The sequence below is a fragment of the Anopheles moucheti genome, chromosome 2, assembly GCF_943734755.1.
Source record: "Anopheles moucheti chromosome 2, idAnoMoucSN_F20_07, whole genome shotgun sequence".
Classification (NCBI taxonomy): domain Eukaryota; kingdom Metazoa; phylum Arthropoda; class Insecta; order Diptera; family Culicidae; genus Anopheles; species Anopheles moucheti.
In genome coordinates, this window is record NC_069140.1 from 57,070,128 (window position 1) to 57,093,579 (window position 23,452).

General features: G+C 43.7%; 9 protein-coding genes across 14 annotated transcripts; 5 read left to right on the plus strand and 4 right to left on the minus strand.

The window, feature by feature from the left end:
• Positions 1-2,644: 2,644 nt before the first annotated feature.
• Positions 2,645-3,206, minus strand: LOC128298122 (ER membrane protein complex subunit 6). Its single transcript, XM_053033860.1, has 2 exons — positions 3,022-3,206; positions 2,645-2,944 (listed from the first exon to the last, which is right to left on the minus strand). The coding sequence occupies exons 1-2, from the start codon at positions 3,158-3,160 to the stop codon at positions 2,736-2,738; spliced, it is 348 nt and encodes a 115-aa protein (XP_052889820.1). The 5' UTR covers positions 3,161-3,206; the 3' UTR covers positions 2,645-2,735.
• A 357-nt stretch (positions 3,207-3,563) lies between these two features.
• Positions 3,564-4,894, plus strand: LOC128299643 (WD repeat-containing protein 91). Its single transcript, XM_053035697.1, has 3 exons — positions 3,564-3,848; positions 3,960-4,100; positions 4,177-4,894. Exons 1-3 carry the CDS (start codon positions 3,605-3,607, stop codon positions 4,785-4,787), a joined length of 996 nt encoding a protein of 331 aa, XP_052891657.1. The 5' UTR covers positions 3,564-3,604; the 3' UTR covers positions 4,788-4,894.
• A 236-nt stretch (positions 4,895-5,130) lies between these two features.
• LOC128299730 (annexin B10-like) lies at positions 5,131-7,011 on the minus strand. Its single transcript, XM_053035819.1, has 4 exons — positions 6,861-7,011; positions 6,548-6,724; positions 5,766-6,479; positions 5,131-5,273 (listed from the first exon to the last, which is right to left on the minus strand). Exons 1-4 carry the CDS (start codon positions 6,876-6,878, stop codon positions 5,217-5,219), a joined length of 966 nt encoding a protein of 321 aa, XP_052891779.1. The 5' UTR covers positions 6,879-7,011; the 3' UTR covers positions 5,131-5,216.
• An 814-nt stretch (positions 7,012-7,825) lies between these two features.
• Positions 7,826-9,331, plus strand: LOC128309609 (annexin B10-like). The gene is made up of 4 exons (XM_053046043.1): positions 7,826-7,995; positions 8,082-8,258; positions 8,323-9,036; positions 9,107-9,331. Exons 1-4 carry the CDS (start codon positions 7,978-7,980, stop codon positions 9,161-9,163), a joined length of 966 nt encoding a protein of 321 aa, XP_052902003.1. The 5' UTR covers positions 7,826-7,977; the 3' UTR covers positions 9,164-9,331.
• A 711-nt stretch (positions 9,332-10,042) lies between these two features.
• Positions 10,043-12,175, plus strand: LOC128309793 (annexin B10-like). Its single transcript, XM_053046265.1, has 3 exons — positions 10,043-10,508; positions 10,861-11,751; positions 11,826-12,175. The coding sequence occupies exons 1-3, from the start codon at positions 10,491-10,493 to the stop codon at positions 11,880-11,882; spliced, it is 966 nt and encodes a 321-aa protein (XP_052902225.1). The 5' UTR covers positions 10,043-10,490; the 3' UTR covers positions 11,883-12,175.
• Positions 12,176-12,424: 249 nt separating this feature from the next.
• Positions 12,425-13,949, plus strand: LOC128310895 (ferrochelatase, mitochondrial). The gene is made up of 3 exons (XM_053047643.1): positions 12,425-12,615; positions 12,704-12,851; positions 12,925-13,949. Exons 1-3 carry the CDS (start codon positions 12,567-12,569, stop codon positions 13,886-13,888), a joined length of 1,161 nt encoding a protein of 386 aa, XP_052903603.1. The 5' UTR covers positions 12,425-12,566; the 3' UTR covers positions 13,889-13,949.
• Positions 13,950-15,308: 1,359 nt separating this feature from the next.
• Positions 15,309-19,430, plus strand: LOC128299890 (regulator of G-protein signaling 7-like). Its single transcript, XM_053036025.1, has 5 exons — positions 15,309-16,267; positions 16,331-16,444; positions 16,526-16,651; positions 16,753-17,044; positions 18,311-19,430. The coding sequence occupies exons 1-5, from the start codon at positions 15,309-15,311 to the stop codon at positions 18,368-18,370; spliced, it is 1,551 nt and encodes a 516-aa protein (XP_052891985.1). The 3' UTR covers positions 18,371-19,430.
• On the minus strand, positions 17,740-20,793 carry LOC128297462 (DNA repair protein XRCC3). 6 transcript variants are annotated; one of them, XM_053033102.1, is made up of 4 exons: positions 20,707-20,793; positions 20,301-20,641; positions 19,790-20,232; positions 17,740-18,338 (listed from the first exon to the last, which is right to left on the minus strand). In XM_053033102.1, the coding sequence occupies exons 1-3, from the start codon at positions 20,735-20,737 to the stop codon at positions 19,810-19,812; spliced, it is 795 nt and encodes a 264-aa protein (XP_052889062.1). In that variant the 5' UTR covers positions 20,738-20,793; the 3' UTR covers positions 17,740-18,338; positions 19,790-19,809. The 6 variants fall into 6 exon arrangements, with proteins under 6 accessions (XP_052889062.1, XP_052889061.1, XP_052889063.1 ...); XM_053033101.1 differs by lacking the exon at positions 17,740-18,338 and adding an exon at positions 18,429-18,546; XM_053033103.1 differs by lacking the exon at positions 17,740-18,338 and adding an exon at positions 19,551-19,718.
• Positions 20,794-21,071: 278 nt separating this feature from the next.
• On the minus strand, positions 21,072-23,282 carry LOC128310736 (twinfilin). The gene is made up of 4 exons (XM_053047451.1): positions 23,085-23,282; positions 22,837-22,914; positions 22,667-22,778; positions 21,072-22,599 (listed from the first exon to the last, which is right to left on the minus strand). The coding sequence occupies exons 1-4, from the start codon at positions 23,107-23,109 to the stop codon at positions 21,783-21,785; spliced, it is 1,032 nt and encodes a 343-aa protein (XP_052903411.1). The 5' UTR covers positions 23,110-23,282; the 3' UTR covers positions 21,072-21,782.
• Between the last annotated feature and the right edge of the window lie 170 nt (positions 23,283-23,452).

Sequence of the window (23,452 nt, forward strand, 5' to 3'; positions counted from 1 at the left end):
GGTCAGGATATCGTCATTGCTGAAACGGTTGGAAAAAAGGGGGAAACCGACCCCGGTCGGACCACTGTCAATCCGTCGATCGTGTGATCCAAACAAGTGACTGCTGGCCGGCGGAGTATGGCAAGGTGATATCGATACTTTTAACGCGCCTGGCGGTGTAACAACGTTTCGTTTTATTATTTCAACTGCTGCCCACGGTGCTCCGGTTGGTCCCGTGCGGAGTGGATTTATTTTGCCTCTTCCGTCGGTAGAATCCACCTTCAAACCGGAACGGAAAATGGTTTAAACGGTCACCATTCGATCCTTTCCTTTAGTTTTCCATTCCGTCCTGTTCGGTCCTGTTCGTTCGGAGCATCTCGTAATCGATACTTTAGCGTTCGATTGGACACCAACGATAGGGGAGAGTCTGGGGTGGCTGTGTATTTTTAGGATTAATTTCGACAACTGTTAATAAATGCCCAAAGAAAGGGTTTATAAAATTAAAAGTACATTATTTTTTGTTACAACTGTAATATTTGTTGATGATTTTAGTTATTTTTAACGCCAATATTATGAAAAAAAAACAAGTGAAAATTATCCACCAGAAAAAATAAACATCACACTAGGCAGCCTACTTTGATGCTCCAACTAAACACTTGGTTTTTCTCGTTCCATACCCTACCATTACGCAAAACGCCCACTTTTCACACACACAAACACCCAGTTCACAACCGGAAGCAACGTTCCGAATCGCTTAACCACACCACAAACACCCTGGCTGATTTGTTTCCTTGATGTACTTCCGCCTAATCATTTGTTTACTCAGTGCGCGAAGCGTATAATAACCGGTGCCAGCCTAATCCACCCCGAACATATTGTTCCGGTCAGTGTAAAAACCACCCGGGATTGAGTTTGTGGTTTTTCCCCCGCTGTTGAATGGTGAGCCCGGTGGCGCAATCTTCATACCCTGTCGTCAAGGGAGCACCTCGAGCTTAACTCGAGAGGGTGATGAAAAGTGATTTAATCAATCAAACGCAACGATGACGTACGGTGGGCAATCCGAACAAAGGGGTACGAGGGTACGATACGTGGACAAGATAGTGTAACTTTGTGCTTCCTTTACGAAGGGTAAATTGTTTCTATTACATTGTTTCCCGTAGGTACGAACCTGCAGTAGGATGTTATCGTTATGAGCTGAGATATCCACGTGGCAAATTGTCTTCACTCTCGCTCGTTCTACACCGTTCGTATGCACGTGCTGCTAAGAAGTTATAATGATAGCGATTAGCTCATAGAACGTGGCCAGAACGAACGCACTCGGTCGATCAGATGAACGATTTCATAAAGACCGATAAAATAGATGAAGTCACCCAATTGTTCCTGGTGGCTGCTGGTGTGGTTTGGTAAATTGATAGGTGTAGATGCGAGCAACGCACACAGCCCGGACGACACTTTCGCAGCGGGTGCATGTTCTGCGCAGAACTCAGTGGCGTCTTGTACTCAAGTGGCTCCCTTGGATTGGGATGGGAAATGTAAATAATATGGCCACGCTGACTGACTGGCCGGTCGGTAACGTAAACGAGCTGTGTTCGGTAAAGCTGATGATGAGAATGATAAGTTAATTTGATTCAAATCACTGTCATCTGATATGCACGTGGTTCTAGCCGCGATAAATGGTGGGAATAATTTGTTTTTCCAGTCTAGTCCGTATAGCACAACTAGATATGTGTGAATGCAGGTATTCAATAACTTAAAACATTATCCAGTATAAGACTTGACGATCTGTACGGATGGGTGTGGCTAGATCGATTAGTTTGCAATTCAAGTCTGACTGAAAACTCTGGGGAAAATATGTGTCTCTGGGAATTGTGTATTTTTGGAGATGCCACCGGAACAATTCGAGATCGTATCAATTTTGTAATAGAATTCGGAAATTGTCCATGAGGATTTGATTTCGGTATATTGAAAGATATATATTCTCTCGCTAACTGCAATAACTGACTTGCTAGCTAGATTTAATTTGACCACATAGTCGGGTTTTCCTGAGGTCCGATTGGGATTTCTCACCGTCCATGACCTCCAGTATTCTTTGGAGATCAGGATAAGGAAGGTGGTCAGGAAGGACCATCCGACCACAGTAACTCCTAGAATACACTTTCGGACCTTATCCGTACTCAATGGCAGTTCTGAAAGAAATACTTGGAAATTCTTGATGGAGGACGGAAAGTACTCAATTACCATAAAAGTCTTTGCTGTCCATTGTCAAGTAGGTCTCGTTATTCTCGTTATTCACGTTCAGCTTCGTCAGAAAAAATGGCTTTACGGCAGTTTCATTCGCACCTTGCGTGGCAATTTCTGATCAGATGTATAAGCTCACTTGCATCACTTGCCCACCTAGTCGGAAAACTATGTTGACGTTCAATGCAAACCAGTGAGACGTAAAATTTGAAAAGGGCGTATTATTTATCCAGACTTAACAGTCTACTGCCGATTTTTGTTTTTTTTTTTCATGATCACCAAAACATATTGAACGAGAATGCAGAAATTGTTGCATGCACTCAGTGTTACGACCTTCCATTCTAAATGTTGCGTTAAGCTATTGTGCAAACACAGGTGCACAAGTTCTTTCCCCTTATGCAGAGAACAAAAGTATGTTTGCTGTTGGTAAAAGATGGTATGTGTATTTGGAGAAAAAATAATTTACCAAAGTATTAGCCTAGGTTTTCGTCGTGACCCGATGCGTACGTCGCGTTCGCTCAGTACACGTGCACCATACCGTACAGGAATGTCCAGAACAGTACGTAAGTGCACAGACCGCTCAGGAACCCATGGGTGAGAAGGCTTTTCCTGCTGATGAAATACTTCTGCCAATTGGATCCCGACTTCAATAGCAGCATCTGCCACAGGCCTAGAACGGCCAGCACATAGAACAGAAATCCTAGCACACCGGTAAGTCCCAAAACACCTGTGAATGATTCGAAAAAAAAAGACATTGTTATCCAAAGTGACTTTCGACACGATCCCATCTATTGCCGCCAGTACCTGCAGTACTTCCCGATAATGCTGCCATGGAAGTTCGGCAATATTCCACTGCGGATGCATTGTTTCGTATGGCTGTATCACTGTACGCAATAATTTCTCCCGTTTTGGTTTCTCTCGTTTTAACGCGTGTCGTAGACATGATTACAGCTGAAAATTGTTTTCACGAACTTGTACTTCACACCATCAGTGTTTTGATTTGGAAAATACAATTGACAGCAATAAGCTAATCTGACAGGCTGCACAACAAGGCTCTTGTTGACAACGACCTACCGACAGCAATTTATTATCGAATTTTTTGATCATAAAATGGCAAATTAACTAAAAGAATAAGCAATTTGTCGGTTGGCTCGTGGGTCAAGTTGAAGAACTACGGTGGCACACAATACGACCGAAATCTCTTGCGAGCGTTGTTTTTTTATCCAGCATGGTTAGCCCATAGTGTTTTGATGGCTGTCATTATGCTGTCAAATGCACACCCTCGCTAGCACATCTCTCTACCTTGACCGTAATCAACATCAACAAACAACAATCATTGACGAAATCCTTGTGGACGATCATTTTAATTGGCCGTGTAAATTCAACAATGGCTCACGTCCAGTACATCGATGGCTTGATACGTGAATATATTTTATTCCGTGGATTTTCCAACACGCTAAAAGTGTTTGACAACGAGTTAAAGAGCGATAAAGACAAAAGCTTTCGTGTGGATAAAGTGATCGAACAGATACTGCTGCTGATACACAATCACGATTTGGGAGGGTTGCGTGAGCTGTGGGCACATTTAAATAATCATTTGTTTCGTAATTTGGAGCACCATTTCGCCACCGGTAAGTGAAACGGTAAATCACCGTTAGGCTACTCGCATGATGTGTTTGTGTGTCGTAATGGCTCTTCTTTTAAGTGCGGTACGATGCCACTAATATATTGTTCGTTTGCAGCGGTAAATAAACTGGAGCAATCGGTATTGAAATTCTACCTCATCGTCGCATATACCTCGAGCAAGACGGACAAAATAACGGAATTTTTCACCAAACTTTCGCCCGAGCTTGTTAATCAGAGTGAATGGAAAGAATGGTTTTGTAAGTAGCGCAGTACAGCTCCCAAAACATTTCATCAGCAATCTGTAAGTAATTTTTCATCGATGTATCTGTTTAGTTTTTCCTTTTTGCAAGAATCCTGAGGAACATGCAGCTTTTGCAGTTTGCTTCACCAAACAATGGCAAGATACGTTGCTTATTTCACTGCACAACTTCCTGTCCACCATCTACCAGTGCATGCCACAACCCATCATTGCAAAGGCCGAATCCGAGGGATGTCTCATAAAAAAGCTGCAGGAAGAGAATGGGTTGTTGCGGAGCAAACTGGCCAGCATCCAGCAGCAACAGCAGCAGCACCTTCAGTCCGCAGGTTCCGGCAGTCATCATTCACGATTGAGTGGAGCTATGTCCGGTGGAGACCAGCGGCTTTCGGCTGACGGCAGAATTAAATACTCAACGCGACCATCCTCGAGCATGCTTTCGTTGAACGACTTGCAACCGTTTGGCATTCCACCACCAACGCACATCGTGGACGATTTTTACATAATCGCGCAGGAATCGAACAGCATTGGCGGGGCGGCCGAAAACCAAGCCAGAGGGTTGAAATCTCTGATAAGAAATATCGGTTCTGGTGGGAGTCCAGTTCTCGGGCGCCGTGATGCAGCGCATGAGCGAAATAAGAAGCGTTCCGGTAGTGTCGGAAGTCGTGGCAATTGGATCTATAGCTAAATGATACCAAGATGTGGTCATGCGGACCATTCAAATGAGAGGAATGCATAACCATAAGCTACTTAATGCTAATGTAATTGATACTTATAAAAATATATATTCACGAGAAACCCATATACATCCATTGATTTACGGTTACATTAAATGCTTTATTTCCAATTGTTGTGCATTAAAATACTGTTTTGATTCAAGCGCAACGCTGCATAAGGCAAACCGAACAAGGCTACATCGAATAAGCGCTTCGCTAAAAAGGCCACTATCTAACAAAGTTCCAGGAACTTTTGCTAAATTGAACAAGAACGGCGCGTCCAAAGTTTTGCCTTGCAATCGTTTACTAGACTGCGTTGATTGGATATCGTTGGCTCTCGGTGTAGTGTTGTGGGGTACAAATAATTCATAAATAGACTTTATCGTCCTTCCATTATATCCTTAGGCTCCTCCGATTAGGGCGCAGAGAGCACGCTTGTAGTCCCCGGAGCATTCGTTCTGTAAAAATGGAAACAATTCCGTTACACAAATTTCTATTCGGCGAAACTATTGCATATTTTGCAATGTGTTAGCGAGGAAAGTTATTAGAGAAGATTATGCAGATATAGATGTAGTATTGCAGAAGATACCATTAGCACCTCAAACGTATCTGCATCACCAAGGTATTCAAATTTACACAAAAAAAATATGAGTTTGTGTCGAAAACGAGTTGCCAGTAATGATGCAGAAACGGTTATAAGTCAAAAGTGAGGACCAGCATGTCTATGATTACCTCCTATTGATGCATCATTCGGGTGTTACCGTATCCAAAGAGCCGGACACCATGGTCAGAGGTAAACATAATGAAAAGAACAAAACATACAGGACAATGTCAATACAACACAAACATGATCGGCAGCGTTACAATAATGCTACAAGCTAAGATGCCATTCGGACAGGGTTGCTTTACAAACTACAGCACACATTTCATGGTACATTCGACCCACTTACCCGTACAGCGCTCAACAGTGTCTTGTTGTACATCTGCTCAAACTCATCCTTCACGTTTTGCAGATCGATCTCCGAACGTGACACAATGATACGAATCAGCTTCTCATCGTCCGTGCCAGCCCCATCCATGGCCTTATGCAGTCGTTTGGCAAAGAAATGCGGTGCCATCTGGACACATTCCACGATCGCACTCAGGGCATCGTAAAGCTCGCCACTCAATTCGCTCTTCATGGCTTGCTCGATCGTTTGACCAGAGAGTTTCTTGTACTCTTCGAACACAATCTCCAGCTGATCAAAAGATGCATGGGCAAGTATCTTATAGAACACTTCCTCATCCGTACCGAGTTTGCCCTCACCGGCGTCATACAATTGTTTCGCCTGCTCCACAGCAAGATCCGCATCGACTGTACCCTGTGCATCGCGAGCACCGACGATAATCATGGTGAGCAGCCGCCGGAAGCTACCATCGGTTTCGCTGCACAAATGCTCTGCCAGCGGACGACTGTACATCTCCTCGTAGCAGTCGACGATCTTCTTCACCTCTTCGTTGGTTTGCGGTGCAAGGACCTCGATAAGCGTGTCCTCATCCGTTCCCATACCGTCCATCGCTTTATGCAGCTGCTTGCACAGATACTTTTCCGGTGGCATCATCAAACCGACGATGACGTCCTCAAACTTGCCTCCTAGTTCGGATTTAAGATCCTCAATTAAATCCTATGAACAGACGTAATTAGTTAGTAATTTAATCACGCGCGATGACTCATCGGCTCGCTGCTACTCACCCGACCCAACTCGCTGCTATACTGCTCCATAATTTGCTGACGCTGGGCGTTGCTACGAGCGCAAAGAATGTCGATGATGGCCTGTTCGTCCGATCCAAAGCCCTTCATTGCACCGCGCAGTGCATTGGCATCCGCGGAAGCATCAAATCCCTCCACCGGAACCACCGTAGGGACAGGCTGAACAAAACAAATATGTATTGAACCCAAGCCCCGGAATGTGAGGGGAAAAATCGATGCCAGAAGCAAGCACACAACGGCACACCTTTAACATGGTCGAATTCCCGCACACTTTTTGGAAGGGAATTCTACTTACCGTGTAGTACCAGGACATTATGGATGCAATATTATTGCTAGAACAGCACTGAGCACTTTAATCGGGGGATGAAATGAGAAGAGTTTGGGCGCAAAAATAGCTACGCAGCCAACACCTTGCAGCACCGTCCAATGAATGAGAATGAGTGAGAAATCATAACGGCGATTCGAGATCGTAGTAAACGGTTCCGCCACCAACACTTGTTTGTGTTTCTTTTTTATTGGTGTTCACTCGACCATAGCTGAAGGTATGTTTCAACGTGTCAAACCCAATGTTCGTCCTGGACTGCTGAATGTATGCTTATCGGAACCTATTGATTGGTGGTATGGACAGCAAATCATGTTCGACTGATAAGATACGATACAGTGATTCGCATTCATTATCTTTTACAATAGTTCGAGCTATGGAGTATTTACGCGAGGGCGTGGAAAGGGATTGAAGCCAACGCTAATGAACGCTAAAAACACAAAATGACCAGAGAAGTTATCTGCACCGTAAACATAGCTTCAGTTGAGCTTACGAGAAATACTTTTTTGTATGATCATTCGCATCATAAGTACAGTTTCCACACATTGATATGTAGACATATAAAGGTAACGGTCGTATTTCAACGCGTTATAGCCTTTATTCCCGGGTATTTGCTGCTCTGATCATTATTCCACATTTCACAGCTTCCAGGTTTATAAACATGAATATAAAATTCCTAAAACAAATGAGGAAAATGAGAAAACATGCTCATGCTTTCGAACGAGATCCGTTCATTCTCAACTTGTGTAACGCACGTGTACACTGCGCTGTAATACACATACCAACACACAAAATACGACGCGCCCGAAAAACGCGTAATCTCTCCGTCTCGCTCTTGGGTACGCATTCCAGCATTTCACTTTTCTGTCAAGCGCATTCGTGTATATTGCGTCGTGGAGCTGCATTTATTTATTCTTGCTAACTGTTTTTATCTTCCTTCGCTCGCCACAAACTCGTTTCGAGTAAAAACACCGGTCGCGCTGCTGCTTCTGTTCTGTGCCAGATCCCTGTACACCGCGCGTCGTTGTAGCGTCATTACTTCAAATAGTAAATTGTGTTAAATTGTTTGTTTGCTCTGAACAATACTGCCATGTCTTGGTATTACACGGTAAGCACGGGGTAACAACTGTATTTGCTAAAATTCTAGCGAACAAAGCACGATTTCACCAAGAGATTGTTGCGTTCTTTTCACAGCCCCACCCCACCGTTTTGCCGGTAGAGGATTTTGATGCATCTGCCGATGCAAATGCGCTCCGGAAAGCGATGAAAGGTTTCGGCACAGACGAACAGGCGATCATTGATATTCTGTGCGCGCGATCCAATGCCCAGCGTCAGGAGATCTCGGAAGCGTTCAAGCGTGAATTGGGAAGAGTAAGTTGTAACTGGCCTGGCAACAAGAGTCAGTTCTATTAATACATCTTTTTTTACGTTGCAGGATTTGATCGATGATCTGAAGTCGGAGTTGGGCGGCAAGTTTGAAGATGTCATTCTTGGGCTGATGCTGCGTCCGGAAGCGTATCTGTGCAAGCAGCTGCACAAGGCGATGGACGGTATCGGTACGGATGAAAAGACGTTAATCGAAATCATTTCTCCTCAGACGAACGATCAAATTAAGGAGATCGTCGACTGCTACGAGGAGATGTACAACCGTCCGCTGGCAGAGCATTTGTGCAGCGAAACATCCGGTAGCTTCCGGCGACTTCTGACAATGATCATCGTTGGCTCTCGCGATCCGCAGGGCACGGTTGACCCGGACCTTGCCGTCGAGCAGGCGAAACAACTGTACGATGCCGGTGAGGGCAAACTCGGTACGGATGAGGATGTGTTTTACAAGATCCTTGCCCATGCATCCTTCGATCAGCTGGAGATTGTGTTCGATGAGTACAAAAGTTTGTCCGGTCGTACGATCGAGCAGGCCCTGAAGTCGGAACTTAGCGGCGAGCTTTACGATGCACTGAGCGCGATCGTGGAATGTGTCCAAATGGCACCGCATTTCTTTGCCAAACGACTGCATAAAGCGATGGATGGGGTCGGAACGGACGATGCGACGCTGATTCGCATCATTGTGTCGCGGTCCGAGATCGATCTGCAGAACATCAAGGATGAGTTTGAGCAGATGTACAACAAGACGCTCGTCAGCGCCGTGCGAGTAAGTACAGCTAGTCGTGCTACAGTTAGTGCAGGCTCGTTTGTAAACATAATCTTTATCTCTTTCCCAGAGTGAAACTTCCGGTGATTACAAACGGGCCCTTTGTGCATTGATCGGAAACGCATAAAGGGTACACACAGCACCATGACAGGAATCTTTAGCCGCTTCTAATTGTATTACTATTCCATAAGCTGACACGAAGCATGCCTTATGGTCACGGGTTTCGTATGTGTTTGTGTTTCGGTGTCGAATCTCTTGTTCAACAATAAACATTTTTATCATATTCTATCGCAAATTGTGGCCTTTGAGGAAGCTTTAATCATATACTCGTAAATTATGATAATAGACGGGCTTTATAAAACCCCATTTGGCCCATGAGCTTGATTAACTTTGGGTGCGGTATCATCGCCTCATTACATCTGGAACCGATAGACAACTTTGGCGCCGCCAGGTCTGTCTTCTCCGTCGCTCCTCTGTTGCAATCGGTTTACGCTGTTGTCACTTACACGTGTTGTAGGAGACGCCGGGCCCTAACAAATTAATGCAAAAATCGATAAAATGTCGCCCATAGTAAGACATCACGCTGATTCGGCCCAACAAATCCCACTAGCTACTCGGGGAAATTGGGTAATCGTCAGCAGAAAACGAGGTACAGAACTGGCAAATGACATTCTCCTGCTCGACGATATACTGGTGCAGAATATAATACAAAGCAGATATGTTTATGAATGTCCAGCGAAAATTGAATTTTAATGATGAAATAATGAATTTCAATGAGTCAATAACCAGTAGAAAGGGCCAACATTCCCATAAATTGAGCGTGTTTTAGATTCAACCCAACAATGTTGGGCGAGAAATATTTATCCAAAGAAATGGTACTATTTTATCTTGAAGTGCGTTGTTATCAATTTCTATTTACAATAATATGCGTGATAGTTTCGCAAACGATATTAATGTTTAATTTTCCCATGACTCATCTCGTCATTTGAAATAAGAACCATCGGATTCTACCGCCTGGCACAGTGCCATATCGACGCTTGTTCGCTCCGCAACGATCGTGAAAGTGAGCCACTCTCAACTGTATCTCGAAATACTCGTGCAACGTGAATCGTGACTCCAAGTAAACAAGAGAGATTGAGGCCGGCTTGAGAGAAACGGACACTGCATGCGTAGCGTGTAAAGAAATATAAACCCACCACCACCAGTTCGAGGACAACAATTGTATCGCATACTCCATTAGCAGCGAACCGGTTGGTTAACGTGTCTGCCATTTGTAGTCAGACGAGTGATTGCGGTGCATCAGTAAACAGCAAGCAATAGAAGTGATCATCTGACGTGTCCTCGGTTGATCGTGTAAAGCATTTTGTAAGCTCAAGTGATTCACGCCGTAGTTCCCGATCGGTGTTATTCCTGATTGCTTCCAATCGGTAGTAACCTTCATTTTCCTATCAGCAATGTCGTGGTATTATGTGGTGAGTGTGAATTCTATTTTTAAAAAAAGGCGGAATGCAATCATTTACCCAAATTTGTCATACAAACGATAGGCGTAGTGATATGGTTTACAGAATGCTGTTGAATGTGCTTTTTGTTGATTGCTTTATTGTAGAGTAACATTCGATAGAGTACAGATCAAAAATGAGGCCGAATCGGTGTTTCCGATCATATTACTCGGACAGGTGCAATTGCTTGCTCTTGTTGCACTACCTGATCGACCTTCTGTAGGGCATCAGAGAACACATGTGGAATGATTGCATGCTACCCTGTGTATTTGTTGTATTCTTTTTGACGATCTGCTTTGTAACGATAACTTTAACTGATTTACAGCCTGTACCTACCGTACGTCCGGCGGAAAATTTCAACCCATCCGAAGACGCGGCCGCACTCCGTAAAGCGATGAAAGGTTTCGGTACCGATGAACAGGCGATTATCAACATACTTTGCTCGCGGAGCAACTATCAACGCCTGCAGATTATAGACGCGTTCAAACGGGACCTGAACCGTGATCTCTTGAAAGACCTAAAGTCGGAACTGAGCGGTAAATTTGAGGATGTAATCGTCGGTTTGATGATGCCCCCGTTGAACTATCTCTGCAAACAGCTGTACAAGGCGATGGATGGCATCGGCACGGATGAGAGTACACTCATCGAGATTCTGTGCTCGCAGGATAACGAAACGATGCACGCAATTTCACGTAGATACGAAGAGATGTACGATCGACCGCTGGCTGAACACGTCTGCTCGGAAACGTCCGGTAACTTCCGGAAATTGTTGACGCTTATAATTACCGGTACGCGGGATCAGAAGGATGTTACCAATCCGGACCTAGCCGTTGAACAAGCCAAGAGCCTTTATAACGCTGGAGAAGGAAAATGGGGCACCGATGAGTCGGTGTTTTATAAAATTCTGGCCCATGCCTCCTTTAGCCAGTTGTCCATTGTGTTCGATGAGTACAAGAAGCTTACCGGCCGAACCATCGAACAGGCATTGAAGGCGGAGGTGTCTGGCGATTTCTACGAAGCCTTGAGCGCGATCGTCGAATGCGTCCAGATGGCGCCACATTTCTTCGCCAAAAAACTGTTCTTGGCTATGGACGGTCTCGGTACGGACGATAAAACGCTGATCCGAATCATCATCAGCCGAGCGGAAATTGATTTGCAGAATATCAAGGATGAGTTTGAACAAATGTACAACAAAACTCTTCTCAGCATGGTGAAGGTAAGTGTAGCGAAATGACCCACATTAAATTGATGGCAGAAGTAACCGGAATACCTCACTCTTTGCCATTGCAGAACGAAACATCCGGTGACTACAAACGTGTTCTTTGTGCGTTGATTGGCGATGCATGATCAATCCATCAATATGCAGAACTATGAGTTAAACCCAACAAAACCATTTATTTTAAATAATATGTAAACTGTTTTTACTGGATTCGCCTGGAACCTAATTTTACATTTTACGCAGGACAAATGGTCATCGGAATGGGATTTATATCCTATAAGTGCCAATGTATGTATCAACGGAAGTCTACCATTCACATTCTTTCTAGCATGACAATGAACAATGTATTATTTACATGTAGTACTGTTTCTGATATATGTTAATAAAATAAGATTCTGTCCACGGCAGAATATACAGTGCATTTGCGGATTCGTTTGTGAATTTTCCCGCTCAATATCCCAGTTCCATGTAGATCATGTACGGCATGCTTTCGTAATTCGGGTATTGTACAGCATATGAGCATATGATGATCAATTTCATTGAATAAAGGAAAACTCATAAATTTAACATTTCCAGACAACAGCTGTTTGTGATAAACATTCCAAACTGACAATTGATACATACGAGAAAAATACACAAGCTGTCACTTAACATGACCGAAAGCTAACACTTTGTTTAGCCGGCTGGTTGGCGAATGGGATTTCGTGTGTACGTTTATTTTCTTTCCCAAACGAAACGAAACAGGGGGGTTACGTCTGCTTGCGCTCGTCCATTGGTTTAATTGTTAAGTGAAAGTAGTTTATGTTAGCGGTATGCACTCGTTACTGAAGAAATGTTTTTCCAGTGGGATAACCACACATGGTACGTGAGATGGAAATATTAAACATCGTTCGATTGGTGAATGTTAGCATTATTAATTATTTGATTTTCCGACCCTCTGGGCCCTTAGGCTTTAACCAATTTCGCAATGTTACCACCAAACCACGTACAGCTGTGGTTATGCTCAATATGGGTGGACCACAAAACACGGACCAGGTACATGATTACCTGCACCGCATCATGACCGATCGTGACATGATCCAGCTGCCGGTACAAAGGTAAGCTGGTGTTTTCGCAGAACGCGCGAAAGAACGTTCTCGATCGTATGATAATGTATATGGATGTTTCCAGCAAACTTGGTCCATGGATAGCGAAGCGCCGTACTCCTGAAGTTCAGAAAAAATATTCCGAAATTGGCGGCGGTTCACCGATTCTAAAGTGGACAAATGTGCAGGGTGAACTGATGTGTAAGCAGCTTGATAAACTTTCACCGGAAACCGCACCACACAAGCATTACGTCGCCTTTCGATATGTGAACCCACTGACGGAGGATACATTTCGCGAGGTGGAGCGTGACCAGCCCGAGCGAGTGGTTCTGTTTTCACAGTACCCACAGTACAGCTGTGCCACATCCGGATCCAGCTTTAATGCCATCTTCACACACTTCAAGGGAAATTCTCTGAATGGGCTAGCGAAGGCGCGCTGGAGCGTTATCGATCGATGGGGCACGCATCCCCTACTGGCCAAAACATTTGCCGACAACATTCGCAAAGAGTTGGAGAAGTTTCCTGCCGATAAGCAAAAGGATGTAGTATTGCTTTTCTCTGCACATTCGCTACCTCTCCGCGCGGTTAACCGAGGCGATGCATATCCTTCCGAAGTTGGCGCTACAGTTCAGAATGTTATGCAGGAGCTTGGCTGGTCGCAACCATATTGTCTAGTGTGGCAATCGAAGGTAGGACCATTGCCCTGGCTGGAGCCTTTTACCGAGGATGCCATCAAGGGGTATGTGAAGCAGGGCAAGAAAAATTTTATCCTTATACCGATCGCATTCGTTAACGAGCACATCGAAACGCTGCATGAACTGGACATTGAGTACTGCCAAGAGCTGGCACATGAAGTTGGTGCGGAGAAGATTGGTCGAGCGGCCGCTCCGAACGATCACCCACTGTTCATAGATGCCCTCGCGGACGTGGTACGGCACCATTTATCAAACGGCTCTACCGTTGGGCCAAAGTTCCTGCTACGTTGCCCGGCATGCGTTAATCAGAAGTGCTCGGTGAGCAAGCAGTGGTACAAAGAATTGTGCAATTAAGTTAGCAAACATTTCGGTAGCTGATAATGGGTGCGGAGGGTTTAAAAAATAAAACGTAAACGTACAATAACAAAACATTCTTGCTACAGAGTGAAAGAATTTGCTGTGCGTTATCGCGCAAAAGCTTTCGAAAGAAGAACGTATCACGTAGCATGGCATGAAAATAATAACCAGCTGTTACGAAACGGGCCGATAAAGTCAATTGCAACAGATTAAAGAATTAATTATATTGCTGCATTAGCGGGTACTGCGGTAGGTTGCATTCAGAGTGATACATGCGATCGCGAAGTGGTCTGGAACCACTTGTATTAAAGCAGTGTATAGCAGCAGAAATAGATTACTAAAATTATAACGCGGCCGTAAAATTACTGCTTATATATCATATGATTGCCATATTCTTTGCTCGATCCCTAATGCAACTGACCGGTGGTGTTTACAAACTACAAATTTACAGTTTCTAAATATTATAAATACGCATTGCTTATCGCTGAGAGCACGCTTCCGTTTCTATTGAACCAATTTAGATAACCAATTGCAAGTGTTGAGTTTCGTTGGCCTGGCGCAGAGAGCTAAAATCGAAACGTGTTGCTATCAGCAATCGAGCACGCTGTTTTCGCTCAACAAATCCAGGATATTGGGGAATGTGTGCTCTGTAGTATCCATTTTTGGTAGTAACCTATCTGGTAATCTCGCTCTCTTTGCATCTCCCCGGAAAATGCCATCTCGCTCACGGATGGTGGAAAATTCCGCTCAAATTTAGGCGGAAAATCACATTTATTTCCACGTTCACATACACGCACACGCGCGTGGGTCCATGTCCTTGTCCATTGCCATTCGTGTAGGGAGAGATGTGAAAATTGCCATTTTCATTTTTGCACTCCACCAAGTAAGTGCCGCTCCGCATCGTAGGCTGGATGTTTTTTTTGCTGGCAGATAATGTTTCGTGTAGACCGATAGAATAAAAATGGGTTGCCATGCTGATGTAGCGTTCGGCTGGCCATCGTTTACGCGGCACTGACCCGCACGTTCTAGGTTGGTGTTGAGGGAGGTGTGCTACACACATATTTAACCGTGTCACAGCACAGCGGGAGTACGCAGGTAAAACGCAAACAAGAAAAGGTGATCCAGGACCAAGGCTGTTTGCAAAAGTTGGGTGTGGAGTGTCCGTTTGAGTGAGTGAACAATTGCATTTTACGTTGATCTTGTATCGGCTATTTACGCCTTAACTACGGTATACTGTTTTTCGCCCCCTTAACGCAGCTGACAGACAAAATCCAACAAGTTCTGCAAGAAAAATCGAAGATCCCAATTGTTGGGTTGCACTGCACAAACCCCCATTATCGAAACACCCCCACGCCAACAGTACCATTACCACCCAGAATAATATTGCAATCAATTTTGCCAGCTATCGTAGCGAAGGATGGTTACGAAGAAAAGTGTTGACATAGAAAAGGAAAAACTTGCGAAAAACATGTACTCTGGCTCCAACAGTGGCGCCACGGGTCTTCCGTCAAAGTCGTCCAGTGCGGGAGGAACCAGCGGTGGGTCGTGTAACGCGGTAGTAAGCTTTAGCGCCACCACCATGGCCAACAGTAGCCATATGGTGCAACAGATCCTACCCCACGGCCAGGATGCGCCCAACATTCTGGTGTACAAAAAGATGGAAGCCATCGTGGAACGGATGCAAACCGAGGGAACTGGCGTGTCGGTGCGCACGGTGAAGGCCTTCATGAGCAAAGTTCCGTCAGTGTTTACCGGGGCGGATCTTATCCAGTGGATCATGACCAACCTAACGGTGGACGACATTAGTGAGGCGCTGCACCTGGCGCATCTGCTCGCCTCCCACGGATACCTTTTCCCGATCGATGACCATCAGCTGACGGTGCGGAACGACGGTACGTTCTATCGCTTCCAGACGCCGTACTTCTGGCCGTCTAACTTTTGGGAACCGGAAAATACCGACTACGCCATCTATCTCTGCAAGCGCACGATGCAGAACAAGACACGGCTCGAGCTGGCCGACTATGAGGCGGAGAATCTGGCCAAGCTGCAGAAGATGTTCTCGCGCAAATGGGAGTTTATTTTTATGCAGGCGGAAGCGCAAAGCAAGGTGGACAAGAAGCGGGACAAGCTCGAGCGTAAAGTGTTGGACTCGCAGGAACGGGCGTTCTGGGACGTTCACCGACCGATGCCGGGTTGCGTCAACACGACCGAGATGGACATCAAGAAGGCGTACCGAAAGGGGGCCTCATCGCTCGGGTCCGGATCAGCCGGTACGGCCGCACACAGCAATCCGGCAGAAACGATGGCAAAAACGATCACTCTGCTCAAGCAAAAGCTCGATAGGCGCACGATCAAAGTGTCGAAAGTGGCGGAATCGTAAGTGGTGTTTCCTTTCAGGAAATAACATTATTTCATGAAAAATTCTCACCATCATTTCAGATACATCTCGTACTATGAACAGTACAGCGAGTTTGACTATTTTCTATCGGCTCCGGATCATCCCAACCCATGGCAAACGGATAATACCGAATTTTGGGATGCGGAAAAACTCGGGTACACATCATTCGGTTGAAAAAAAAAACAGAAACAAAAGGATATTAATATCTATTCATTCGTTCGTATCACTATCAACAGGAAGGACATACCGATGAAACGCGTCAAACGATGGGGCTTTAGTTTGCGGGAATTACTGAATGATCCGATTGGTCGCGAGCAGTTTACCAAGTTTCTCGATAAAGAATTCAGCGGTGAAAACTTAAAGTAACGATTGGCGCTGATGAAAGCTTCCTCACATGTATGGAACACGTGTTTAATGCATATGCATATGCTTTTTGTTTGCTTGCTCGCACTTCATTCAACAGATTCTGGGAGGCGATACAGGACATGAAAGCTTTGCCGCAGTCGCAGATAAAGGATGCCGCTCAGGCAATCTGGAACGAATATCTCGCACCGGATGCTGCCTGCCCGGTAAATATCGACTCAAAGTCGCTCGAGCTGGCACGGGAGGTGGTGAAGGAAGGGGCGGCACAGCCGAGCCGTTGGTGCTTTGATGTCGCAGCCGATCACGTGTTTTATCTGATGAAGAGTGACTCCTACTCGCGCTTCCTTCGTTCCGATATGTACAAAGACTGTCTGAACGGCTCAAAGAAGAAGGTAAAGTCAATTCCTAACCTCTTTGGCGTAAAGTTAAACTACTAGATAGCTTAGAATATTAGCCAACGAGCGTGGCAAGGGGGCGTCTTTGAAACGCTGCCAGTAGAGTCGTGGCTCGTAATCGGTACCGATTTACCATGCTTCACATGGCAGTGGCCCATACTTTACTCTTGCTGTTCTCTTTTTATAGAAAAAAAAGAACATTACGCTCGATTTATAGATTTCTGTTTTGTTTGTGTTAAATGCTGCTTTTAGATAGATTAGAAGCTGTGTATGCCATTATCTAATACATTGCAGTTAATAGTTAAAAAGTTTTGATCATGCATATATTATTAGTTCCTAACCTAGTGACTTACATTGATTGTTGTGTTGAGTTTCGATCAAATTCGTTACATAGAAGGGTCGATTGGTTGTACAGTTATCATTGTCTCATAATTCTTATCCGTGTAATTCTCAGACCTCTCTTCAGTTGTCGAATAATTCATTCACTTGTGAACGTTACACATATTTTTCAATAAATTTAGTATAGCTTAAAGGCTACGTAGACTCTACTGAAATACTGTACAAAAATTGGAGCGAACTAAAATGTGTCTGTGTTTTGGGTGTACCAGTAAACATTTGACTAATACATCCTCGATACCAGCAGCACACGACTGCACTCCGTTAGCATCTGGCAAAACTTCTAGAGCTTTTCTACATTTTTCACAAAATAACAAAGAAAAAACGATTAAAATTCAATTGGCCCAAAACATATGTAATTAGAAACCGCAATTAAACGTTCCTTGAAAACACAAGAAAAAAAGCCATAGAAATCAACATACCGAGAATCACATAACATCGTGACAAAAATGTTGTACAGCATGCTGTTCCTGGTTTGGACCTCAACGAAGGATAACTGTTCCTTGAAACTGAAGAAAAGCTCTTAGTAGTTGATAACTGATCGTTCCTTTAATAAATGCATCGTTTTATTTTGTTTACATGTATGTTAAAGTTGGCTGGTGATAACTGTAGCAAAGTAATGTGTATATTATTTCATCATTCCATAGCTAGTACCGCGTCGGCGAAGAAACATCGCTGCACGAAAAAAAAAAATGCTCATGTTTTGAGCCATTTCTCGCTTGTTTTGGGCATGTTGTAAGAGACGCATGTGGTCGATAGCAGAATGTTATACATTTCTCGTTAATATGTGAACGCACGTTACGAACTACCCTTGATTGCTTACTACAACAATGCCTTTGTTTCTTACTGTTCCTCGTAACATTTCAGACATCCGTCAAAGGACTTCGAATATTTTCTGGAAGAAAAGATACGCCTGTGATAAATTAACTTTTGCCTGTTATCGCTTAATTCTTCTTTGCGATGCGCGTTAAAACGTTTTAACGATAGCATATTCATAAAGCAGGTACCACCAGTATTTTGTTGAAAAAAAAAAAAAAAAACATTTCAACATTGTTTTACGGCTGATGCGATGCATTCATCCGATCGATGCCGATGCTTAAATCCTTGAACGAAATATGAAATCGTATAAATCGTTATTCCAGCATAACGTTGCGTATAGTTTCAAAAAAAAAACTATATTTTGGCTATGATAAATTTATGCAATCGAGCAAGTTTTTGTTTCTAGTATCTAATATAGTTTCTAGTATCTTATAGTTATTCGGAATTCACAGTGCTATCCAAAAAGATGTTTGATTTAATAATCATTTGATTTTGTTCTCGATACTGTACCATTGCTTGAACAAACAGAACTAACTGAACAACATATAACGTACTAACAGCTACAACGCTTTTTATGTTAATCGGTTTATGCTTCGGTTAAAGTTATCGTAGTAAGAACAATGTCTATCGGGTATTTTACAGAATGTGATGTGTAAATAGCGTTAGTCGTAATAATGAAATAAGAAATCACCGGGTAAGAGCCAACAACATGCTAAGATGATTCTACACCCAACCCATGTCTATCAGCTGTGTAATGTTACTACTAAGACAATCTAATTTCACTAGAGGAGCTGCGACAAGTCCGAGTGCATCTCTTTTGCTCTGTGTATTGGTAATTGAGTTACCTTGCGGCTACTATTGCTATAGTTACACGTACTAACCTAATGCTACTCTCTACTCTAAAAGTGTTGTTGAATATCAACGTTTTAAAAACGACATTACCCACCACCGTTCGTAAACAAGAAAGACAAACAAAAACTAGTGAGAAATGTTTTAAAACATACGATTACAGAGACTAGACTAGTTGATTATGATTAGCGTACGTGAGCAGCATTTTAAAAGACTCAAACCATCGGTAGAAACATGTGCTTAGTTTAGGAAAATGTTTAAATTACAAAAAAAAAAAATGCTACAAAATGAAAAAAAAAACCATAAACCATAGCCAAAACACATGTCCATGCTCTGATGCTTACACGATGTAAAATCTTACTATTTGCCAAAGGTGAATGTTATCGCTCTTAGGAATCCGTTTAGACAAAACCAGAAACTGTTTAGAAATATTGCTAAACGAAATGTTTATGTAATGTACTGTTAACAATCAATCCTATATACTGTACTTTTTATCGTATTTGGTCGATACTGATTGTAATTGGTGTGTATGGCAGAAAAGATCTCACCGATCCGCAACCGATCGCTCATACTTAATAGGTATTTGGCTCGAGTGAGGCCCGCGACTCTATCTTTATGAACAATAATAAATCTGTGGACTACTGCAGGTGTGTAAACAGCGCAATGTTTCTTACTTACATGTTTGGTAAACGGTAGTCTCAACTGGGCAGAGCATCAACTGGGCCCGACTCGTTGATTTGATAGTATCCTAGCTTCGGTGGCAAAGATGGTCCAAACACAACGCAACAACCTCGTTCGTTCGAGTTCATTTTTCGGAAAAGCTGCAACCGTGTGTGCACCAATGTGCTCCAGGCCAGTCCAAGCGCCGGAACGATTCGTTGATCGTCGAGTGTAGCAGAATCAATCACCGCCCGTACCTGATTTGTGACAAATGTGGCAAAGTTGTGATGCTCTTGGAGGTGCTGCAAGCGGTTCACTATCGAACGAAACGTTTCGGCACGTAACAAGTAATTTTGCTCCTCTACGAATGGACTTGTGATTGAATCGATGATAAGCACACTGATCTTTGTTTTTTCCAATAGTTTAGGTAACCGGTCGAACAGACACGCTATTAAAGTAGGCTGAAATCGAGAAGAATTTGATTTTAAATTGAGATGAACCCGAGGAAACAATCTACCAGTTTACGTACCACACATCGAACATGTTCCACAAGTATATGGTCCGCAAAGTTATGCGCTTGTACCGCGTCGTCGTGAGGATATTGGCGTTTATATTCTGCTTCCATCTGCAAAAGCCTGCTGGAGGGAAACATGTGCTCCGTACATATGTATACCACGGACGAATCCGGAACCTTGCTTTGGGCCGTTAAAGCAAGTTTCAAAGCAATCTGTGTTTTACCCGAACCCGGATCTCCAGCCAGTTCAAAAATTCCTCGGCAGGAGATGCCACCACCCGTGAGCCGATCGAACACAGGTACACCGAAGCTTATTTTACGCCAACGATCTGCATGTTTCGTCAATATTTCACCACCTGATTACGTATAGCACTGGTTTATCTTTCACTTGTTAGATTTTAAGCAGTACTGCATCACTTACCCGTGCAAAAACCCTCGAATAAAGATTCCATTTTCTAAGCGACGATGAAGCTAAAAACTGAGCTCTATAGTTTGCGCGCCATTTTTTGGCAGCTGGAAAAATTTCTTCTGACAACTACAGTTCTCAATATCAACAGTTTGTTTATTTGCATTCTTGTGTTCTTTCAAGGTCATCGTTTTGTAAAATCAAAACATACGCACACACACACTAGGCTGCCACGGAAATGATCGTGCACTACACATGGATTTGCGCACAATTAAACAACTCATGCTGGAGAAATGTGTGTTTTTCATTTCAAACTAAAGTCTTCTTAAACCATCGTGTTTTTTTTGAAAAATATAATATTTTATTCAGTTCGATCGTTATTGAAAGGTTTTCGATTGAATAGTTTGAGCTGGCGTAAGGAAACGATAATATAGTTAGGTAAGGTAAAGCACATCTTACAAGTCAAAATGTAGCCATTCTACATACATTTTTTCAATACTTTTGCGCACATGCGTTAACTGTAAAGCAGCTCATGGAGCTCGAACTAAAACAGGCAAATTAAACGAGTCCTGTTATCGTTGGTCGAACATTTAACGACACATGCCCGTATTTGTCGTGATTATTGGTGATCCTTAGCGTTGCTGGGCGAAAAATATCGTCCATTTGAAATAATTTCTTTTCAATTTTCAGAGATGTTTCGTTTTCGAGTAATTCCCTTCCCAAAGATGCTATTTCGATTCCCTATTGCGGGTGAACTGTATAATACTTTTGATGCTGTACACGGGTTTTAACTACATTGTTTGCAAGTATTGTATTGTTTTGCTACTTGACAATGGGTTTGTTCCGCCTAATGTGGGTATATAGCCGTCAATGTTACGTGATCGTTGGTTATTGCACTGTGGGTCTACGTAAAATGGGTTCAATAAGTTATGTTCTACACAAACAGACAAAAATACATAATAGTGTAATGCCACAATGCGATGCCAAAAAAAAAAATGCTATGAAAGGTGGGTGCGTCGGCAGGTGATCTAGCTAGCAACGTGGTGTAGCGCATTAACTGTGACCCTATCCTAACTCGGTTAGTCTCGATTTTACTCGACGGCCTGCGGTTTCGTCAGTCTTTTAGCTCCGCGGCTTGGTGGACCTTTCGGCTTCGAAAACTGCGGCCGAAGATTAAGCTTGCGTGGATGTAGCTCCTCATGGAGGAACTCTTCCGTCAGTTCCGCACCGTTGTCAATCTCAAGCTTCTTCGCCACCTGTATGCCATGTTTTTCGATGGTCGCAGAAAATGGACCCTTGCAGCTTGAATACATCATGCGCTCCCGAATGGAGCAGGTGTAGCCGGGCATCGAGTACACAAATACAACACTTTCCAGATAGTTTTCTTCGTGATGGTGCTTGAATATGTATAGATGATAGCGTGCATGATCAGTCGGTATTTGCATTGGGAGCGTGGTCAGTTCAATGTTATCCGCTTTGACCAAATGTATCTTTTCCTCCTCGAGATCGATACGAAACTGCAGATAGTTGTAGCCGCCACGGCGCATATCATGCAGTGCTTGAGCGACCGCATCCGAAATTGGGCAGTTGATGCCACCGAGCGTCTGTTGTTTGGTGTCTATACCGAAATCTGTCTTTACCTCTGTTTTGCGCAGTTCGGCTAGCTCTTCCTCGCGACTGGTCAGCGGGGCCGGTGTGTCAAAGTCGACCTTATGCTTATGATAACCCTGCAACGTCGTTTCCTCCTTGGAGGTTGCATTAAGCTCTTCTTTTATGTGACCTGAACCGAATTCGAGCTTCAGCGTAGCTTTAGTCGAAGCGTAAAGCATTTTCTGTCTCACTGTTGCCGATTCCGGAACCCAGCTCATCAGCAGCCATGCGTACCCGGTGGGAATTTTGTAGTCCAATCTGTAAGGTGGTCACAAATGATGAGTTTGGAACACTTTCCTTTGTCCAGCATGTGAGAGCTATTCACCTATAGAGGATGTAACACGGTGTGCTTTCTTCTATCAGTGGTCTTACCAACGAATCGTAATCCTTTTCCCAGTCGCGTTTGACGTCACTGTGGCTTACCAGGCGTAGTTCCTCTGAAATGTAACAACGAAAATTAACTATTTGCAGTGTTAGGCCTATTGAATAGTTTACCATTCTCGATAGACACTTTCAACACTCTAGTCTTCCCGTCTTTGCTTTTGCCAAAAAATTTCAAAAGCTCGGCGTTTGCTGGAGTAAAAGGTAGGGGCAGAAAAAGCAATTAGATTCGTCATACCTCGTCATAGGGCAGTTTTGTTCGTTTTGTTAATGGGCTGGTGTAAAAAGAGATTATGCTCTCTTCATTCTCGGCACGGTGACGGTGTTCAATGGTTGAATCACTTGGTCCGAAGGAAACTTACCTTTGATGCCAGTTTGGTGCGACATGCTACGAGAAGGTTGCGAATTTGTTGCACTAGAAGGGAAGCGAGAAAAGCAGTGCTCTGTGCACTTTGGCGATGGAGTATCGGGCTGGTTAGGCTAGAAACAAAACAAACACAAACGAGGCAAGTGTCTGGCGAGATCACGAAATTTCTTTTTTGCGAGCAATGAATTTCACTTGTGGCGATTATGGTTACATCAAAATCAGCTGTCAAATTGCGGCCCTTTCCGACAATTGTCAAAGCGATCGTTCTAGGGTGCGGCAGTTGCAAAAGCAGATAGGTATCAATGAGAAGCATAGAGACGCAAGATAGAATTGATCATAATCATAAAAAAACGATTCAGAGGA

Coding starts and splice junctions, on each gene's coding strand:
- LOC128298122 (XM_053033860.1), bottom strand. CDS start 3,160: ATGTCTACGACACGCGTTAAAACGAGAGAAACCAAAACGGGAGAAATT. Junction 2,945..3,021: donor ATTATCGGGAAGTACTGCAG/GTACTGGCGGCA, acceptor AATCATTCACAG/GTGTTTTGGGACTTACCGGT.
- LOC128299643 (XM_053035697.1), top strand. CDS start 3,605: ATGGCTCACGTCCAGTACATCGATGGCTTGATACGTGAATATATTTTA. Junction 3,849..3,959: donor GGAGCACCATTTCGCCACCG/GTAAGTGAAACG, acceptor GTTCGTTTGCAG/CGGTAAATAAACTGGAGCAA. Junction 4,101..4,176: donor TGAATGGAAAGAATGGTTTT/GTAAGTAGCGCA, acceptor GTATCTGTTTAG/TTTTTCCTTTTTGCAAGAAT.
- LOC128299730 (XM_053035819.1), bottom strand. Junction 6,480..6,547: donor ATAGCAGCGAGTTGGGTCGG/GTGAGTAGCAGC, acceptor GTCTGTTCATAG/GATTTAATTGAGGATCTTAA. Junction 5,274..5,765: donor CACTGTTGAGCGCTGTACGG/GTAAGTGGGTCG, acceptor CCATTTTTACAG/AACGAATGCTCCGGGGACTA.
- LOC128309609 (XM_053046043.1), top strand. Junction 8,259..8,322: donor TCAAGCGTGAATTGGGAAGA/GTAAGTTGTAAC, acceptor TTTACGTTGCAG/GATTTGATCGATGATCTGAA. Junction 9,037..9,106: donor CGCTCGTCAGCGCCGTGCGA/GTAAGTACAGCT, acceptor TCTCTTTCCCAG/AGTGAAACTTCCGGTGATTA.
- LOC128309793 (XM_053046265.1), top strand. Junction 11,752..11,825: donor CTCTTCTCAGCATGGTGAAG/GTAAGTGTAGCG, acceptor TTGCCATTGCAG/AACGAAACATCCGGTGACTA.
- LOC128310895 (XM_053047643.1), top strand. CDS start 12,567: ATGCACTCGTTACTGAAGAAATGTTTTTCCAGTGGGATAACCACACAT. Junction 12,616..12,703: donor CAGTGGGATAACCACACATG/GTACGTGAGATG, acceptor CTGGGCCCTTAG/GCTTTAACCAATTTCGCAAT. Junction 12,852..12,924: donor ATCCAGCTGCCGGTACAAAG/GTAAGCTGGTGT, acceptor GGATGTTTCCAG/CAAACTTGGTCCATGGATAG.
- LOC128299890 (XM_053036025.1), top strand. CDS start 15,309: ATGGTTACGAAGAAAAGTGTTGACATAGAAAAGGAAAAACTTGCGAAA. Junction 16,268..16,330: donor GTGTCGAAAGTGGCGGAATC/GTAAGTGGTGTT, acceptor CCATCATTTCAG/ATACATCTCGTACTATGAAC. Junction 16,445..16,525: donor TGGGATGCGGAAAAACTCGG/GTACACATCATT, acceptor CACTATCAACAG/GAAGGACATACCGATGAAAC.
- LOC128297462 (XM_053033102.1), bottom strand. CDS start 20,737: ATGGAATCTTTATTCGAGGGTTTTTGCACGG. Junction 20,642..20,706: donor ATTCGAGGGTTTTTGCACGG/GTAAGTGATGCA, acceptor ATACGTAATCAG/GTGGTGAAATATTGACGAAA. Junction 20,233..20,300: donor TGGAACATGTTCGATGTGTG/GTACGTAAACTG, acceptor TCTCGATTTCAG/CCTACTTTAATAGCGTGTCT.
- LOC128310736 (XM_053047451.1), bottom strand. CDS start 23,109: ATGTCGCACCAAACTGGCATCAAAG. Junction 22,779..22,836: donor GAAAGTGTCTATCGAGAATG/GTAAACTATTCA, acceptor GTTACATTTCAG/AGGAACTACGCCTGGTAAGC. Junction 22,600..22,666: donor CCGTGTTACATCCTCTATAG/GTGAATAGCTCT, acceptor ACCACCTTACAG/ATTGGACTACAAAATTCCCA.